This window comes from Ziziphus jujuba, chromosome 9 (assembly GCF_031755915.1).
Source record: "Ziziphus jujuba cultivar Dongzao chromosome 9, ASM3175591v1".
Classification (NCBI taxonomy): domain Eukaryota; kingdom Viridiplantae; phylum Streptophyta; class Magnoliopsida; order Rosales; family Rhamnaceae; genus Ziziphus; species Ziziphus jujuba.
This window is the reverse complement of record NC_083387.1, coordinates 16,599,137-16,618,873: the sequence shown is the minus strand read 5'-3', so window position 1 is coordinate 16,618,873 and position 19,737 is coordinate 16,599,137. Positions and strand designations below refer to the sequence as shown.

Here is a 19,737-nt window from a genome sequence, read left to right as displayed (position 1 = left end):
CGACCCACTTTTTCTAATATTGGAACTTTTCAAAAAAATAATGATAATAATAATAACAATTTCTATCCTAGTTAATGTCCCTATTATTGGTGGTGTGTTTAAGTCGACTTACTTAAAATTTGTCATCACAAATTGGCCTTCACTCGTCAAATTTTCTAGCTCCGCCCCTTGGTTTAATCATTTGGAAAGAGAGGTATGACTCAACTTTAAGCTTATAAAGGGGATAATGGGTCAAATTTTTGTAAAGTAGTTCTGGTAATACTGCTGTGGTTGATTTTGGGAGTTAGCATTCAGTAATCCTAAAGGGAAACCCCAAACTCTTTACCCGAAAATAAATGCATAAATAAAGGTTTTTGGTTCTCGTTTTGGTACCTACATCTTGCCATCATGTTGTTCCCTCAATTATTTAATCCATTTGTCCGAAGTGGCTGGTAACAAGCAATTATTACAGCTACCAACCCAACTAACCTTTTTCTTTAATTAATTAAAAGCATGATAAAGAAAGCACAAAAACAATCAAACTTGCTCTCTCATCACAACACTTCAAAATTGTCAAAAACGACCATGATGCGTATTATTATCATTATCAAAATCATCATGAATGTGGTTCGGACCATTTGGAGGTCTATCTTTCTAGTCCACTACAGAAGCAGTAACCAAAAAAAAAAATAATAATAATAATAATAAATAAATAAATAAATAAAATTCAAGGAACATCAAGAAGTTTTATTAGGAAATGATCACTGGCTGTTAACATGATACAAAGTTTTCTTCATCTTAAATTTTCTGTATCCCATATATAAGATTGTTTTAGGAACTTTGCAGCTTGAAGTATATGTAAATCACATACAAGTACAAATAAAGACACATCATAATGGGCTTAATTGTCTCCATTAGGATGCACCTAAAATGGTCTTCAAGAAGGATGAACCTTGTTAGTTGAAAGTCCCTTCCAAGCCGATTTCATTGAAGCCGTAGCCGAATTCAATGCAGCCTCAATATACCTTTTGGAGGCAATTGTAGCAGCCTTCTCCATGAAATTCCCCATCCTCCTAGCACCTTCTGCAGTCTCAACTAAGCTATTTAATTCAGTTTTCGCCATACGTTCCATCTCCTCTTCGAAGCGTCTAAACTCGTCCATGGCACTTTCCATGACCGAATCCAGGTAGTCCTCGGCTTGTTGCATCGCAACCTCGGCTTCTTTCACTTCATTTTGGTGTTGGAGTTCCATAGCAGCCCAGGACTTGTAGGCTTCGATCTCGAACAGTTTCATAAGGTCTTCAACAGTGGAAGGATCGAAGTTTTTGTCTTGCAAGGCTTGGTTTGAGAGGATGGTAAATTGGGAGAGAAGAGATTCCATGTTGTGGAAGTGAAGGTAAATGAGATCTAGCTGTGGATGTACAAGAAAGAGAATTTTAGAGTAGGATGAGAATCTTGGAATGGAATACGGCTCCTTGTGAAAACTCTATTAAAAAGATAGGAACAATGAAACTTTATGTACATGGGTATAGAATTCTGCATTATGATCACGTGACCACCATCTCTAACATACATACATTGAAGTATATGCATTTTCTTTTGGTAAATGTCATTGGACCATATGCATGAATGAGCATTTTTATAGGGACAACCTTGTTTCTTGAAAGTTACCAAAAATTTAAACAAAAAAAAAAAAAAATTTGTTCCTCAAAAATAATTTTTTTTTTTTTTGAAAAAAAAGAACAGCTGATTAATTTCAGGGATTCAAAACCACAAAAATTTTAATATAATAATTTTTAACAGAAAAAAAGTCTGTAATTAATTTTAACAGCAAAATAAAAAAAGAAATCTACAAATTATATTTTAAGTTTAAAACGTCAGTTCTGAAGGCCTACTTTGTCAACAGATTCGATTTTTTTTTAAGACTTTTCCTTTAAGCTAGTAAAGTAGTTATTTATTTATTAGATCTAAAGCTAGTAAAGCAATTTGAAAAAATTATGAACGGACCAAAAAGCTCAAACATGATAAAATTTAGTATAAATCAGAATTTCTTGTTATATCCATCATCCGGGACCCACCTTATTCCTATCATCCAATAATTCTTTATGGCTCTGTGGACCGTTTTTGGTGTCCTTTCTGATTATGGGCGGTGGAACATACAATGTGTGGACGACAGCTTTTTGTTATCTCCAATTCATAGAATCATGAATGGAGTGGACAAGTGGTTCTAAAGCTATTTAACAATGTGAAACACATCAATTATCGATCATCCTTTTTGAATTTGATACAAAAAAGAGGGAATGGTTTGTAATGTTGCTTCAAATTTTATTTTTTTAAGTGAACGGTTATTTTCACTATTTCATGCATAGTGTTTTTTTTTTTTTTTTTTTTTAATTTTTAGAAAAATTATACTATTACTTTTATTTGAGGTGTTTTGTGTGGTTTTGTGTGTCTAAAAACTGGGATTTTACATATTATATAGAAAGACATAATTAAGTTGTAGGTGCCTTCCCCCCCCCCCCCCCACCCCCCCAAAAAAAAAAAGTATGATGCTACTTGTAATGGACGATTATATATTAAAATTCTATTTGGAAAAGTAGTAAATTTATAGCTCTGGGTGCTACAGTGAATATCTTAGAATAACTATTATTATCTCACTACATTATCAAAAATTAAAACAAATATATGATGAAATTGCAAAAGCTAAATATAATATCAGTATGGTTTTCTTTATAAGAAAGCAAATGTTCCTATTATATCAAAATTATATATACATAGAGTTAATAATTACATAGATCTGAATGTACCTAACATGCGTGTTAAGTGTTACATGAACTCAAATCTAATTAAAGACGCTACACAAAAGATAATGTATGTAAAAGTGCCCAAAGTTCAGTTAAAACTGGTACAAATTCGTCTAATATTTCCCTGAAAATCTAGTTTGACACCAATCTCTCCCATCTTTATTATTGAATCAACAAAATCTGCCTCAAAAGAAGGCCCAAATAGTGGATTGAGCAAGCCGAAGTACGAGTCAATTATGCTCTTTGTAGTTCGATCATCATTGAGCCTAGCATCAGATTCTAACACAGCAAATCCACTCCTAATGTTTTGTAAAATATGGATGTCAAAGCTTTGTTGGCTTCCACTGTCAATGGGTATCCTGGCATTAGCGTCACCGTTTTGAGGGCATTTGGCTTTTAGCTCCTGAAGGAAAGCAGGATTGATGGTTGGATCAGGCCTTCCACCAGGGAGAAAATTGTAGAGCCTTTTCGTCATGAAAAAGCATGCAGTGGTTCCAATTGTATGAGCAGCTGAAAGTTACAAATATATTAGTTAAAGATAAGATAAGATTTGGGGTTACTTTTGGAGATTTTCCTTTTAACAGGAAAATTCCATACTATGACAATATAAAATCGTCTCATATTTTCTATCACATGAACCATTTGCTTCCCTACCGGTTAAGTACCATACAATTTTCTGTAATTAATTTTGTAAAATTAGTAATACATAGTGTCCAAAAGAAAAATAAAATATTAAATTGAATAAAACAATTTATAAACAAAAGTTGTGTGAATTGCGTATATCAAATTTATCTGTTAAAATATATTATTGGACTTCACTAAAAAGATAGTAATAGTTTATGAGGCAATGTGAGGTATTTTATAATATAATGGACAAAGTGAAAAAAAAAATAGTATAATTGAGAAGTAAAATGTTGTTATCCCAACAAAAACAAATCAATATAATAAATCTAGTAGAGAGAGTTGCACAAAAAAGGACTACAGTACTCGGTCATCGTTCAAGGCTCCCAGCATTTGCATTTTGTAATGATTTGGTATGTAAAATCTTTTGGGGCTTGATTTTAGTTTGAAGTTAAGGTTTGAATTTGATGGCTATCTCTAGCAGGAAGAAATGACGTTTGGTGGTGAGCATTTGGTGTTCGACGTTGTGGAAGGGGTTTAAATCTGATGTTTCACTCAAATTAATTTGCTTTTTCTTTAATGTTTTACAACTTACAGTTTTACGGGAACCAAAAAAAAAAAAAAAAAATTAGAAAACAAGCCTATCAAAAATATATAGAAGATACGCAACCTACGTTTGTTAATTTAACATAATTTTAACTCGAACTACCATTTTTATTTTATTTTTTTCAGAAAGAAGTACCAAAATAAAATATAGGAAAAGGTGGGGGTGGTAGGTTTAGTTTTAATCTCAACAAAAGGCAATTTAAGATGTTTCACTCTAAAAGTGGATCTTAATTCTAGGTATTTTGCTACTGGATTTCTAATTTTTCCTTCAGTAGTTGATATTCATGGTGTGCACCTATCTTTTCTCCCCTTTTCTCTGTTAGAGAAAAAAAAAAAAAAATATTCCACCATTTATTTTTTTTTTTTAAAAAATCCCTGCATTGTAAAAGTAACAAAAAACTAAACAGTAAACCCAATAATTTTCCTTATTAAATTAAATTGGTGTTGTGTGTTGGTGTCAAATAATATATTTTTTTAATCCGAATGCGATTCGTTAAACATAATTTGTGTGAAAAGATATCTTTCTATTTTAAAATCTAAATATAAAAAAAATTTAAAAGTGATATTATAAAGGTAAAAAAAAAACACAAAAAAAATATGGCATTGGAAGATGTAAAAAAAATAATATAAAAGTCTTATTATTATTATTATGATTTTGCTAGTATATATAAGTCTTATTTAATGGAAAATACTTACTACTGATATACTATGCTATGTTGTTCCTACAACAAATAATAAAACCTCTATAAATTAATATTTTTAGGATTATAAAATATTATTCATTTAAAAAAAATATTAATTTATCGATAAATAAATAATTTATTACTTTATAGATAATTAAATATTTATTAATTTTAAAAAAATTGTATATTATTTTTGTGCAATAAATTTACTAACTATATAATATATATTAATAAAGGAAAAATTAATCATGCTAGATCAAATCTACAATTACGGGATTTATCATTAAATCAACAAATAAAAAAAAATAGAATAGAGATTTTCACCATACAAAGAAGTTTAGAAATGGAAGGAATTCCATTGATAAATGTAACGAAGACCATTGTTTAGTTGGCTAATTAGTTGAATTTCTATTTATGTGGATCAATTCAACAAATTTTATTTCAAATCTTATTTTCTTTTTTTGTACATATTGAAAAAAGAAAAAAAAAACTTTAAATACATATTAAGTAAAATTTTTTTATTATATACGGTAAATGTTTATATATATTATTTATTTATTACAAGTTTAATCAATTATTAATTTATATGTTTAATGGGTCCTAAAGGATTTTTTTTTTAAAAAATATTATCTTATGCATTTAGAAATTTATTTATTTAGTACACTAGCTCAAGTTGGAATTGAACAATTTTATTTATTTAACGAGATTATTTATTCATTGAACATTCATTTATTGATGTTTTATTGTATGTGCAATGTAAAACCAACAATCTAAAGTAAACCACTTGAGATGGTATCCCAATTATTTGGGTATTCTTTTATTTTTATTTTTTGGTTTTGAAGCGTTTGAAGAAAAAGTGGACTAACAAGAAATTAGTTTAGGTGGTTGTATTACACCATAAAATATTTCAAAAATATCCTTTAATAAAAGGTCACAAATATTCTTAAGCACTTAAAAAGAATAAAAATAAAATATTACATACACTACAATAGAGTTTTAGAAAAATAATAAATCCTAACAATTTAAATAATGGAACTTAGCAATTAAGAAAAAGAAGAAGAATATAAGATTAACAAATCATTTATTTCATTTCTGAAAATGGAGATAATGGAGTTTATCTTTCTTTTTATGACTCATTTGTTTTATTTTTATGTATTTTTTTTAATCTTCTTTTTCTTTTGTTATTTTTCATTCTATTTGTTCCTTCAAGTGAATTGCTTTAAAAATCCAAAAAAGAAAGAAATGAAACTCTAAAATCATTTGATGTACATAGTCCTAATGATTTGAGCTCATCAAGTTATATAAATCGGATAAGATAGCCAGATCTGGATTATATAAACAATTTGAAGACTTGATGATATGTGACATTTGGTGTATATAGACTGGAAAAAATGAACTTGTTCGGATGATGTATTCCGGATAAAATAATTGGATCTACATTATATAAATTGAATGAAAAATCAATAATATGTGAAGTCATTTAGTATACATAGACTGGATGATTTGAATTTTTGTATAGCACAATAAACAATTAAATCCAAATTATATAAAACGAATAGAAACTCAATAATATGTAAAGTAGTTTGTAGTTGATATATATTCAAAAAAAGGTTTGCTCTTCCACTCATACTCGAACTCTTACCGAAAAAGAGTTGAGGTGATCATAGCATGGTATATAAGATTTATGATTTAGGCAATCTAATCAATTTGATTAAGTCATCTGCTTATAAGGTCGAAGACGACTAAGACAAGACTAACTTGGGAATTTGGGCAGTGAAAGGAAATTAATGATAAAATGATGTAGCTTATATCTTTAGGGGTAAATTAGATATAATTTATTGTAGGAAGTGAAAATTGAATTAAAAATGAATTTGTGTAAAACATAGTGTGGATATTAAATTTCGTAGTATAAATAGAACTACTCAATTAGTGTTCTAATATTGTAGAAAGTTGGGTGGCAAGTGATTCCATCAAAATTTTCATCAAAATTTTGCCAAAATTTTGATTTTTTTTTTCAAAGGATGGATAGGAAATCCAGATTCCAAATAAATATGGATAAAATTTTTATTATTTCTATCTAAATTTTTTATATTCTTTGAAACCGTTGTTTATATAAACATATCAATTCCTTCATAATCTGGTCAAAATTCCATAATATCGATCAAAATTTTGAAATTTGTACCAAAATTTCCATGAAAATAAAGATAGATATCTTTTACATTTAATTTGTTTCAATTTTAAAATTTGTTATTAGAAAAATTTAGAATGTTATTGATGCTTATTAAAAGCTCATGAAACTAGAATTCGTTTTTAGAAAATGATCCATTTTGATGCAGTATGGATGAGTGAGTTGAAGAGTGAAATTGGCTTTAGCTTCAAGTGTAGGTAGATTGGAAAATGGGAACAAAGTCACATGTAAAGATATTCATAATGTGCTTGGTAATTGTCATCAATCTTTAGAAATTTTAAAGGTAGGTCTTGCTATTAAAGAGAATTTTAAGGTGATAGGGAATGTTAAACGTAAAATAAATATTTTGCTGGAAAAAGAAAAAACTAGATGAAAACAAGGTACAAGATTGACTAGGTTATTGGAAGATGATCGGAATACATGGTTCTTTCATAACTATGAAAGCTCAAAAAGCTTGCAAAACAAAATTAAAGGAATGGTAAGTTCTTCTGGATTATGGGATGATAATACAATATCTTTCCCTTTGGCATTTGTTGATTATTTTAGTAACCCTTTTACTTCATGGATATAACGTTGATTATGAATTCTTCTTTTTTTTTTTTTTCTTTTTTTGTTTGGATTGAGTTTGGGAGGATATGAATGCCTTTTTATGACACCTTTTTACTGGTGATAACATGAAAATAAGTTTACTTCAAATTCATCCATTAAAATTGCCAGGGCATGATGGAATGCGTGCTTTATTTTTTTCCAGAGATATTTGTCTATTTTGGGTCCTCAACTAACAACGGCATGTCTTAATGTTTTAAATCATAATGGTGATGCTCGAGAAGTGAATCATACTTTAATTTCATTAATACCATGGTTAAGGACCCCATGCATGTTGTAGATTATAGACCAAAAAGTTTATATAATATAGTCTACAAAATTATATCAAAGACTTTAGTTAATAAACTTAAAGGTTTTGTGCCCTTTTGCAAAAAGAGTGCCTTTGTACTTGGTACGAAATAATAGTCAACACTATGGTTGCTTTTAAGATGTTGCATATGATTAGTAACTGAGTTTTAGAGTTGGATTTTTTGATGGTCATTAAGCTTAACATGAATAGAGCTTATAGTTAAGTTGAATGGGGTCTATTGAGCTTAATGACGTAGGAGATGGGATTCACTAGTCAATGTATAAACCTAATTATGCATTGTATTTCTATTGTCTCATAGAAGGTCCTAGGTGAATAACACTATGCATGGAATGATAACTCAGAGAGGGCTTTGACAAGGCAACTAATTGTCTCTTTATCTATTTCTCCTATGTGCTGAGGGTTTGACTTGTTTGTTGAAAAAGTCTAAATTAATGGGAAAGTTCCTTGGTTAGCAATTTGCTATTTGAACCCAGTGATCTTCCATTTATTTTTCACCGATGATATAGTCATTTTTACTCATGCCTCATAGCAATCTTGTCAAGTATTTTTGTAGCTATTAAGAAAATATGAGCATGTTTAAGGAAAATAAATAAATATGAACAAAATAATTATTACTTATAGTCCAAATACACTTTCTATTATTCATGATTATATTAGTCAGCCTTTCCAAACTTATAATGGAGTTGCTCATGGTAAATATTTGGGTTTACTTTCTTTTAACATTTTCCAAAATACGGGAACTTTCATATAATCAAACTGTGATCATGAGAGAAATGATTTGAAAGAATAATGTCTATTTTTTTAAATAATTAACTTGTTTACTCATTGAACTTGTCTCATATTTTTATGTTTTTAAACTATTATCATAGGTCTTAGTTGACAGTTGATGCATACAAGATTTGAATATCCTCCATTGTCATATTTGTGTATCCATCTTTCTTGCATACTCATCTTCATTATATCTTCACTATTCATGTTGTTTCTCTTTTTCTACATACTTCTAGGGAGTTTATTATTTTTATTTATTTAATTTACTTTTAGACTTCTATACTTCCTTTAGATTGCTTTGGTATATCAACCTAATATATATGCTCTCTTTTATTTTATTTTTACTTTTTTTCTTTCTCTTGTGACTTGGGTTGAGAACCATTGATGTTGATAATGAATTTATGAGAATTCTATTAAAATGCATCTACATTATTTTGTTTATACTATTTGGTTATATATCCAATTTATGAGGAGGACGCAATGCACTTTTAGTACCAGATCAGTGGGATTTCCATAGGCGGGATCACCTTGGACATTTAGGAAGGATCCTAGGAGTAGTCCTGTCACTATTTTATGGACAAAGGCCATTTGGTGTCCAATCCATGTTGTCCAGGCTTGGAACGATGATAGTTCAAATGTAAAATAAACACTCTCTTAATCATCGAGATCTTTTTAGAGCATTTGATTTCAGGATTCGTAAGAACCTTGAAGTTAAGTGTGACCTTCTGGGAAGTTTGGACAAAAAACCCCATACCATTCAAAGTATGATGAGTAAATAGGGAACAATATCAATGGTGCAAAAGAATGGAAAGTTTGAACAAAAAACCTCATATTGTTTAAAGTGTGGTGGGTAAATAAACAACAATATTAATAGTGCAAGAGAATAGGGCGTTACAACTATTGTGTAAGGAAAAAGAATTTTTTGTAAAAGTTGTAGTAAGACTGCAAACTCTATGAGATGCTTTAAGCTACCTAAAATATTATTGAATATATTAACTAGGTTAATGGGTTGTTTTTGCCAATGCTAACCTAAAGAATTAGTAGGATTGGGGTATCGGTGTTTGGAGGAATTCAATAGGATCTTGTTACTGACATAGTGTTGGAGAATTGTTCAAAACCTGGATTGGGGTATCGGTGTTTGGAGGAATTCAATAGGATCTTGTTACTGACATAGTGTTGGAGAATTGTTCAAAATCTGGATTCACTTGCTACTTTAGTTTTAAAGGGTAATATTTCACTCGCTGTTCTTTTTAGTGTCGATTTGAAGACAACATTTTATCTACTGTGAAGTCCTTGTTCGGGTACAAAGATTCTAGATAATGGTGGTGGAATTTGGCAAGTTAGGGATGGCAGCTCCATAGGTATCTATGTAGATCCTCGGTTACCTTGTTCAGGTTCTAGGAAAATTTATCCATCTACCTCTTGCAAGAAGATGCTTGTGTATCTAATCTAATTTCAGCTTGAAGTGACAATGTGAGATATCAAGGTTGGTGAGTTTTGTAGGGTTCATCTATGCCTAATAAAGTTAAGATGTTTTTATGGCTTGCTTGTAAGTTGTAATCTTGCTATTCCATGTATGCAATAGTTAGTTCAACATCATTTGAATGTTTCGGGTTTGTGCCTTCTATATTTTTGGAGTGACGAATCTGTGCTTCATGCATTGTGGGGTTGTGATATTGTGTAACAGGTTTGGAAAAAAATGGATTTTTATCTAATTTTGAAAGGGAAATGTTATGATTCTTTTGTTGCTTTATGTTGTTGGACATTATCTGCTTTATCAAAATTGTAAAAGGGGAAATTTGTCGGGGTGGCATGATGTTTGTGGAATAAGAGAAATAACACTGTGCAAGGTAGTAATATTCATAGTGATAGTTGGATCTTGACAAATGCAGATAGCTTACAAGTCGAGTTTCATGAGGCAAATTGAAAAGTAGAGTTGTTGATTCAGAGTCATTGCCAGTCTAGGCTTCCTCTGATTGGAGATTCTTTACATATTAATGTTGATGTTGGATCAAGATTGAATTCAGCATGGTTGGAATAGGTGGTGTTCTTTGAAATTTATATGGTGAATTTATGGGGGCACTAGCTAAGTCAATGTCTCACATGTGAAATGCTACATAGGATGAACTTCAAGTTACTCGTGAAGCTTTTCACTTCTGTATGGATGTTGGATTTATAGGGGTGAGATTCAAACTGTTTCGTAAAAAAGTCCAGTTAGTGGATGAGATAGGGCCCCGTCTGGACACATTCTATTTTCTAGTTGAAGAGATTCAATATTTGCTTTCAATTTTTAGGGGATTTTCACGTTCTTATGGGTGTAAGGAGCAAAATCAAGTTGCCAATTGTGTGGCTAAGCATGCTGTTATTTTGGCCTATTATAAGACATGGCTTAAAGATAGTCTTGAGTGGACTCAAGCTTATAGTTGTAATGCTATTTCTCAATAATTAAATTTTTTCTGTTATCAAAAGAAAAATATTTAATAATTTTTGAACTTTAGTTATATATAATACTATACTTTTAATTTTTTGAAAACTACCTACAAATTGAGTATTAATTTAGGAAATTAAGCTATTAATATTAATGATTACACAAGAAGAAATTCTTAACCTCTTATTATTAAGATTTTTTTTGGGTCAAATAATTATTAATAAATTTGTAAGAGAAATCTTCACCAGTATTATAAAGTTTATTCATAATACAGTAAAACTTAGATAAATGAATATTTGATAAATAAATAATTTCACTATAATTAAAACTGTTCAGTCCTAACTTGAGCTAGTGTATTAAATGAATAAATTTGCTAAATGCATAAGGTAATAATTTCTTAAAAAAAATTCTTTAGGACCTACTATATATATAAATTAATAATGGATTAAAAGTGTTTACCATGGTATCTATAAATGCAGATGAATAGAAGATGAACAAGAAAATAAAAACAAGATCTAGAACAATAATTAATTACTTGATCCATAATCAGAAGTAGTTTTCCTTAAGTAGTAGTATACTAATTAGCCAATGTCTTCTCTTTGCATTTATTTGTGTGATTTCTTCTATTAGTAGACTTATCTATATGGTAAAATTCTCTATTGATTCTTTATTTTTTATTTGTTGATTGAGTAATAATCAATTCCATTATTGTAGATTAATTAATCCTAAATGAGCTTTTCTTTTATTAATATATTATCTAGCTAGGAAAGTTATTACTAAAAAATAGTATACAATTCTGTATAAATTAATAAATTATTCATTTATTGATAAATAAATCATATTTTTGAATGGATAATTTTTTATAGTCCTATGAGCAATTATTTATATAGGCTTTAGTGTACGGAGTAACGACATCATCCAATCTAATTTTCTCTACATCATGTTAAAAATAAAAAATAAAAAAACCAACTTGCTTAAAAAATAATAATAATAAAATAAAGAGAAACAAAAAGAGAAGCATTTCTGCAAATAAATGCTATTGCTATATTTTTTTCATAAGTATTCAATTAATAAAATTTTATGTTCAAAACAATATTTTTATTTCATTTATCTAGTTAAAAATTTATTGTGCTAGATATTAGGGATACCGGATAAATGTATCCATAAGTGTACTAGGTATCATGTGCTAATATTTTATTAGTTTATATTTTAGTTATACTTATCATTTCAAAAGTTTACTTATCCAATATGTTAACTAGTAAAATATTGACACATTCTATTTGGTACACTTGCTAATATATTTATTTGGTATCCTTAGCATTATTCATATTTAAAAGTTACAGTGGATTACTTTATTTACAATTGGAGTTTATATCTAGTTAATTTCTTTATGTTCAGTGACGTTGCATGCATTTCTTAAATTTTTTATTTTTTATTTTTATATTTATATTTTTTGCGTAATGTGATGATAGTCAATGAAAAAAAATATATTGGATTTATAATTAATTTCTTTTTGAATTGCAAAATATAATTTTATTTGTCAAATAATTTGTAATGAATATGTATATTTATATATTTGTAACGTAATTATAGTTAAAATTATTTTTTAAGGTAGTCAAACAAATTCAAGTTTTATGCTAAATATGCTTCAAAACTCTTATTTACAAACTAGACATATATACCATACTTTCTTGCCAGCAAGTAATCACCCGAATATTTTGTTCACTATTTTTTTATTTTTTATTTTGGTCCTTTCACATGCACTAGGTCGTGCTTTGAATTGTACGATATTCGTATAAGCTTGGTTATACAACCAAACATAAGGTCATCAAACTTGCATGCATGAAGAGAGAGAGAGAGAGAGAGAGAGAGAGAGAGAGAGAGAGAGTACCAGTCAGTAACACAAGGTCTTTCTCTGTGAGCCCCTTGTTAAAAAACTTAACCTTAAGTTGCTCAATCGAGTCACTAACATCCGGCATGTCGTCTGCCAATGAAATATTAGAAATCCCACCATCTCTTCGGCCCGTTGGGACCTCATACGACGGTCCGTTGGCCTAAGAAACAACAATCTCAAGTGAAATGACGGCGTTGCCATTAAGTCATATGTTATACGCAAAATCCTGAAAGAGGTTAAAGAAGGGAAAAGTACCAAGGCTATAGCGTCTCGAGCCGCCAAGGCTACGATATCAGCGCAAGAAACGACGCCATTGCAAACAGCCTCTAGCTGTTCTTTGGCTTTCTCTATCACTTCAACGCCCCCAACGCCTTGATGGCCAAACGCATGTCGCTCGGCATTTGGATTACCGTCGTCAATCAGAATTGAGCCATCACAGCCCTGGTATTGTCGTTAAAGAAGCGCATATTAATTCATAGCCGTCCAATTATACCACCAATATTCACTATAGTTGTGTGATATATGACTTCCAATCTAATATGTAATATGTTTGTCCTGTCGAGGCAAGTTCACAATTTTATTCACTTTGCATAGACAGCCCATGATGGTAAATTTACTGTTTTCCTCAGTAATGATTAGGATTTGGAATCCCTAATACCTATATATGTGCATATATATATTTATATATTTATTTAAATCACTTGTAAAACTCCAGATTTTGAATTTGACCAGGTCTATATCTAAAAAATCACTTTTTTTTTTTAATTTAATATATTTCCCCAAAAAGAGAATGAACAAAAAGAAAAGAAAAAAAAGGAAAAAGCAAAAAAAAAAAAAAAAAAAAAAAAAAGAGGAAAAAAAAAGAAAAAAAAGAAAGAGAGACATGATGAGGGAATCTAATAAAAAGGGTCCAAATGAATAAAAATTTAGGAGTTTAACATATAAAACAAGACTCCTAATTGATTTGTTTACAATATAATAAGTGGGTGTATATGTGTACAGGAAATGAGAAAGAGACACACCTCAACAAAGCAGTCATGGAAATGAAGCCTAAGCAAGACAGCAGCAATATTGGCGTTGGAAAGTACGGCATCACTAACAACGTTGCGGACAATGGACTCGGCTTGAGGGCATGTTTCATCGTAGAAACCAACTTTGAGTTGACCATAAGAATTCGAGATCCCAATAAGAAAGTAGAAGATGAAAGCCAAAACAAGTGCCATAAAAATTTGCGGCTAAAACTAGAGATATATGTAAAAAATTAAAAATGATGTGAATTGGAGGCAAAGAAGTCTAGGAAGGAGTGAAAATTCATGTGAACTGAGAATGGAAACAGTGCAAGCTTAATTGGTTTAATAAGCAGCTGGCAGCATTTTAGGATAAGACTGCAACGTGTGTGTGCAAATTGCATGAAGTTTGTCACGTTCCCAGTTAGGTGAGTTTTCTCACTATGAGTTTTCTTCTTTTGAGAGAAACGAGAAGATAAAGTTAGAAAATGACAACTTTTATTTAAATATTATAGCAAAAATGCTAAGAATCTTTCATTTAAATATTATGAAAAACGCATGCAATCTCAAATTTGTTCCCCATTTTATTTCATAACGAAGATTACCATTTTATAAAAAGTTTAAATAATATGTTGAGGTTTAAATTTATAATTTGTTTGAAATATTATATTGGAAAGAGTGTTGTTATTTGCTATAACTAGTGCTCATTATCACTTTTTTATCAAATTTTAATTAGGATATTTAGTTATGTTATTTTTTATATTAAAATTCTAAAAATGATTTTTTTAATAGTAATTATTTAAATTGTCATTTAATATGTAAATTTTATTAAAATTTTTTATCAATGCTGACAAATAAATTTTTTCTAATGAAAATGTTAAAAATTGGAATTTCTTGCATCTTTCCAAATATTATATAAGGAATATTCAACATTCTATTTTTTTGTTTTTTTTTTTGTTTTTGTTTTTCTACCATGTGATGTGAGATACAACAAAAAATTTTAAGCCTACTAAAACTAACATAGAACAGTTTGTTTTTTTGTTTGTTTGTTTTCTTTTTTAAGAAAAAAAACTTCTTGATACATTGACTCTATATGTATATATAAATGTCTCTTAAATACGAAAGCACAACATCAAATATAAAAAATTATTCTTATTGTTAATTTTTAAATTTTTATGAATAGTAAATTTAAAATTTATCTTATAAAATATTTTACTTAATATACAAAATGTTTTTAATAAAACTGTCAGCATGACATGTCAATGATTCATTAATTATAGAAATATTATAGTTGGTTATTTAGTTTCTTTAGCATTAATTAATTGTAATTAGGATTGATTATTATTTTTTTTTTGTTTTTTATTTTGTATAAGTTTTTACCCTTACATACTTCTTTGATAAGGAAGAATAATACGTCAAAAAAATATCATAGGCAACTCAAAAATTTGTCCTTGTATGAAAAACACTCCAAATATACAATTTTCACAATAGCATCACAACCACCACAGTTACATATCATCGAACACATCCACAACAAAAATATCGGTCTAAAGCTTCAAAATATTCACAACAACAATCACGTCTAGTATTCCTATTAGAGCATACTAAGAGTGATTTATGGAATTAAGTTAATACAAACGGAATAAATATATCAGATAAATTAAAATACAAGGAGAACTAGGTACTATTGGTGTGGAAAGAAGCTGAAGGTATGTGGTACGAGGGAAACAGCTAACTAACTATCAGGACCTAGGAAACAAATTAAAAGAATAAAACATGAAATCAATATATATACTATGAGAAAATATGCATGGATTTAACTTCGGAACTCTTCGTTCAAAACCTCACATTTTCCCTCTTTAAAAGATTTTCATTTTAGAAAAACCTTTTCATAAAACCCAAATTTATGTCCCTAAAAATCTTATTGAATAAAATTCAATATCCAAAGAAAAATCAACATTTAAAACCAATTAAATACTATTAAGGGTAACAGGTCATGCACAAATGGTAACACATGATAGATGGTAAATTATCATGCATAGATGGCAAACTGTCATGCAAAGATTGTGCTGGTGCTGTTAAAGGAAAATTATCATCAAGCCAATCCTCAAGTCAACATCAATCCAAAGATCAAGACTTACCTTTAGACGTCAAGCACTTATTTCTACCTACTCCTAGCATTGATTTTTACCTACTCTTAGTACTGATTTCTACCTACTTCTTTTGTGCACTGGTTTCTACCTACTCCTTTGTCGATATGTTTAGCTCACGATTTCCATATATGTATTACAATGAGTAATTATATTACCATATATATATATATATATATAATCAATATGTAATTGTATATAAGAATCAGTTCGTGTAAAAGAAAATAGAGAGCACAAGCATTATATTATCTCAAAAAATCTTTATGGTATCAGAGCCACAACCTGCAAGTCAAAACATGTCTTTTTCAACCTTCTCCGAATCAGTTCTCAATATCCAAATTTTTCATCAGTGTACTAGTCTTGTTTTAATTCGTCTCACCTCCTCCAACGTTCTTATTTGACGTTGTCAAATTTTTCCATTGATTTGAAGCTTGGGAATACTTCATCACATTATAGATATTCCAAAACCAATCTCGAATTATATGAAGTATGGACCACAAATGATGACTTACTAACAACATGGCTTCATGTAAACATGTCTGAAGATGTGTTAAACCAGGTTGTAGGAGCAGATTTAGCAAGACAAATGTGGGCATCACTTGAAGAACAATTGCTACTGTCCACAAAAGAAAAAGAAGGACTATAGAAAAATATGTTGATGCTGCTTAAAAAGGGCTCTCTTTCTCTCGACGAATAACTCAAGAAATTAAAAAATATTTATGATAATTTGGCTGCTATAAGACAGCCCATTTCTGACATAGAACAAGTTTTTCAGCTGGCTTGTGGATTAGGTCCAAAATATCACGATTTTAGACTTACTATGCTCACTAAACCTCAATATCCTACGTTTAATCAATTCATTCTAGCTTTCCAAAGGAATGAACAACCAGTGGTTGTCCAGCAAGAAGAGGAAAAATAGTATTTAGATCATAATCATACATTTTTTTAATAGCAAGGATGTGGAAGAAGTAACAAAGGTGGTTGAAACTTTAACTCATGAGGGAGAGGTTGCACACCTGCTACTGGATGTGGCTTAGATTCACGTAACACATTTCTGTCCCACAAAAATCAAACTTCAAATAACCATAACACCCTAAATCATTCTCCTCAATGCAATCAAGAGAAAGATCATCCAAAAGTTCAGTGTCAAATTTGTAACAACTTCTATCACACTGCTGCAACTTGTTGGAAAAGATATGATTACTAATATCAACCGGATGAAACAACTCATGCCTTGGTTGCTCTCTCACTCAATGAACCAAATGACGAAACTTTTTATGTTGACTCAGGAGCAACATTTCATATGACCAACGATGCAAGTAAACTTACAAATCCTCAAACCTACTATGGAAAGGATGTTATTTATGCTGGTAATGGAGAAAGCTTACCTATTTCATATGTTAGAGATGTTAATATCTCGAACGAGTGATGGACAAGCAAAATTGAAAGATGTGCTTGTTGTCCCTGGTTTTACAAAGAATTTGTTGTCTTTTAGCAAATTGATCTTTGATAATTCTTATACTGGCTTCTTCATAGAGGACCCAAGCCAAAGGATAATAGCATAGGTCGTCCATATGATTTAAATGATCCAGATTATCCAGTTTCTCAGCAATAAAAGGAAATGCAACATCTTCAACTATCTAGCATCAAAGATTGGGCCATCCCAATTCAAAGCTTTTACACATTTTGAAAGAAAAGAAAAATATTGATGTTAGTCATTGGGTTTCTAAGACTTCATCTTGTGTTAGTTGTCAGCTAGGAAAGAGCTATAAACTTCTATTTGAATCATCAAATAAAATTTCTAAATTTCCTATGATCTTTGGAGGGCTTTGTTCCAATAGCCTCCTTTCAAAAGTTTCATTTTTATGCAATTTTCATTGATGACTATTCAAGGTTCTCATGGCTATATCCATTTAATAGAAAACCATAATTCTTGGCATGTTTTATTAGATTTCAAAGTCTGGTTGAAAACCAATTTAACAAAAAAAATAAAATTCTACCAATGTGATGGAGAAGGTGAGTTTCATTCAAATTTGTTTTTGTTATATCTTCAACAATATGGAATACAACAACAAGTGTCTTGTCTTGGAACTCTTGAATAGAACAGAGCTACTGAAAGAAAACATTGACATGTTGTGGAAACTGGCCTTACATTACTTTTCCAAGCCAATCTCCCCTATAAACTTAAGCATGCAGTCTATTTGATAAACTGATAGCCATTATCTGCTATGAATAACAACTCACCATTTTTCAAACTTTATTAGAGACATCCAGATTACAAAGGCTTGTGGGTGTTTGGCTATCTTTGCTTTCCTTCACTTAGACATCTCAACCATAACAAGTTTCAATAGAAAACTTACTCGTGTATCTTTATTGGCTATAGTCCACTTCATAAAGGCTATAAGTGTTTACATCTGTCCATAAATAAGGTCTATATATCTAGACATGTTGTCTTTAATGAAACCTGTTTTCCATACGCTTCACACTAGAATATAATAAGACTTCACATAATTTAGAGCTCACTGAATTCCCATAATTTGATGAGTGGTATAATCCTTACTATCAAGAATTTAAGTTCCTTAGAAAGTGTTTAGCAACTGAAAGACTCTTCATGTCAAGATACTTCTCACTTGCCAGCTGAAAGTCCAACTATTGCATAATAATTGACCAAACTGAGTCCTTCACCATTGCCACATCACCCATTCAAACTACTATGGATTCTGAGAGTCTCAATGACTCTCAACCTCATGTGGATGCTGAAATAATTAGTAGTTCTAAATTATTTGAAAATACTGAGACTTCTTTGACTCCTTTAACTTCTTCTATAGCAACTATTGCTTCAATAAATATTTAAATCCCTCTTGCATCTCAAAATGATATGTCAAACCAATTGTTTGTTTAACTCCCAGTTGATTCTACAACAAACTCAATGGTTTGAAACTCTTCTCAAGATCACATTATCACTCACCAAAAGCTTCAACATAATCTAACTCTTGTTTCTCAAATGATGTTTATGGCAGTTGATGACTCTCATGTTACTAAACCTAAAACGTTACGAACAGTCCTTAAAGATGCTCGATGGATAACAACAATGAAAGAAGAGCTTCAAGCATTAGAAAGAAATTAAACCTAGACATTAGTACCACATCTTACTCATGGCAATGTTGTTGGTTCTAAATGGGTCTATAGGTTAAAATATAAAGAAGATCGTTCTCTTGATCGATTTAAGGGTGCTTGGTTGCTAAAGGTTTTACTCGAGTTCCTGGACACGATTATGATGAAACATTCAATCCAGTTGTCAAGCCAACCATCATTCAGCTTATCATATCACTTACTTTTACACATCAGTGAACTCTAAAACAGTTGGATGTTAAAAATGTGTTTCTTCATGGACACTTAAAGGAACCTGTGTATATGGAAGAACCTTGACTTTACTGATCCTTGCTTCCCTAAATATGTTTGCCTTCTTTAGAAATCTCCTTATGTCTTGAATAAACACCTCATGCCTAGTTTGATAGGCTATCACAATTTCTTCTTCATATTGGTTTCTTTTGTAGTAAAGCAGACCTATCTTTGTTTGTCTATCATCATCAATTTGCTATTCTCTTGCTTTTAATTTATATGGATGATATAATTATTGCTGGGAATGATAATTCTCTCATCCACACATTATTACAAACGCTTGGTCAAGAG

General features: G+C 30.2%; 2 protein-coding genes across 2 annotated transcripts; both read right to left on the bottom strand.

Moving 5' to 3' along the window:
• Positions 1–705: 705 nt before the first annotated feature.
• On the bottom strand, positions 706–1,588 carry LOC107427163 (uncharacterized). The gene has a single exon (XM_016037514.4). The coding sequence runs from the start codon at positions 1,358–1,360 to the stop codon at positions 917–919; it is 444 nt and encodes a 147-aa protein (XP_015893000.2). The 5' UTR covers positions 1,361–1,588; the 3' UTR covers positions 706–916.
• Positions 1,589–2,699: 1,111 nt separating this feature from the next.
• On the bottom strand, positions 2,700–14,321 carry LOC107427162 (peroxidase 43). The gene is made up of 4 exons (XM_016037512.4): positions 13,910–14,321; positions 13,143–13,328; positions 12,885–13,047; positions 2,700–3,293 (listed from the first exon to the last, which is right to left on the bottom strand). Exons 1-4 carry the CDS (start codon positions 14,108–14,110, stop codon positions 2,872–2,874), a joined length of 972 nt encoding a protein of 323 aa, XP_015892998.2. The 5' UTR covers positions 14,111–14,321; the 3' UTR covers positions 2,700–2,871.
• Between the last annotated feature and the right edge of the window lie 5,416 nt (positions 14,322–19,737).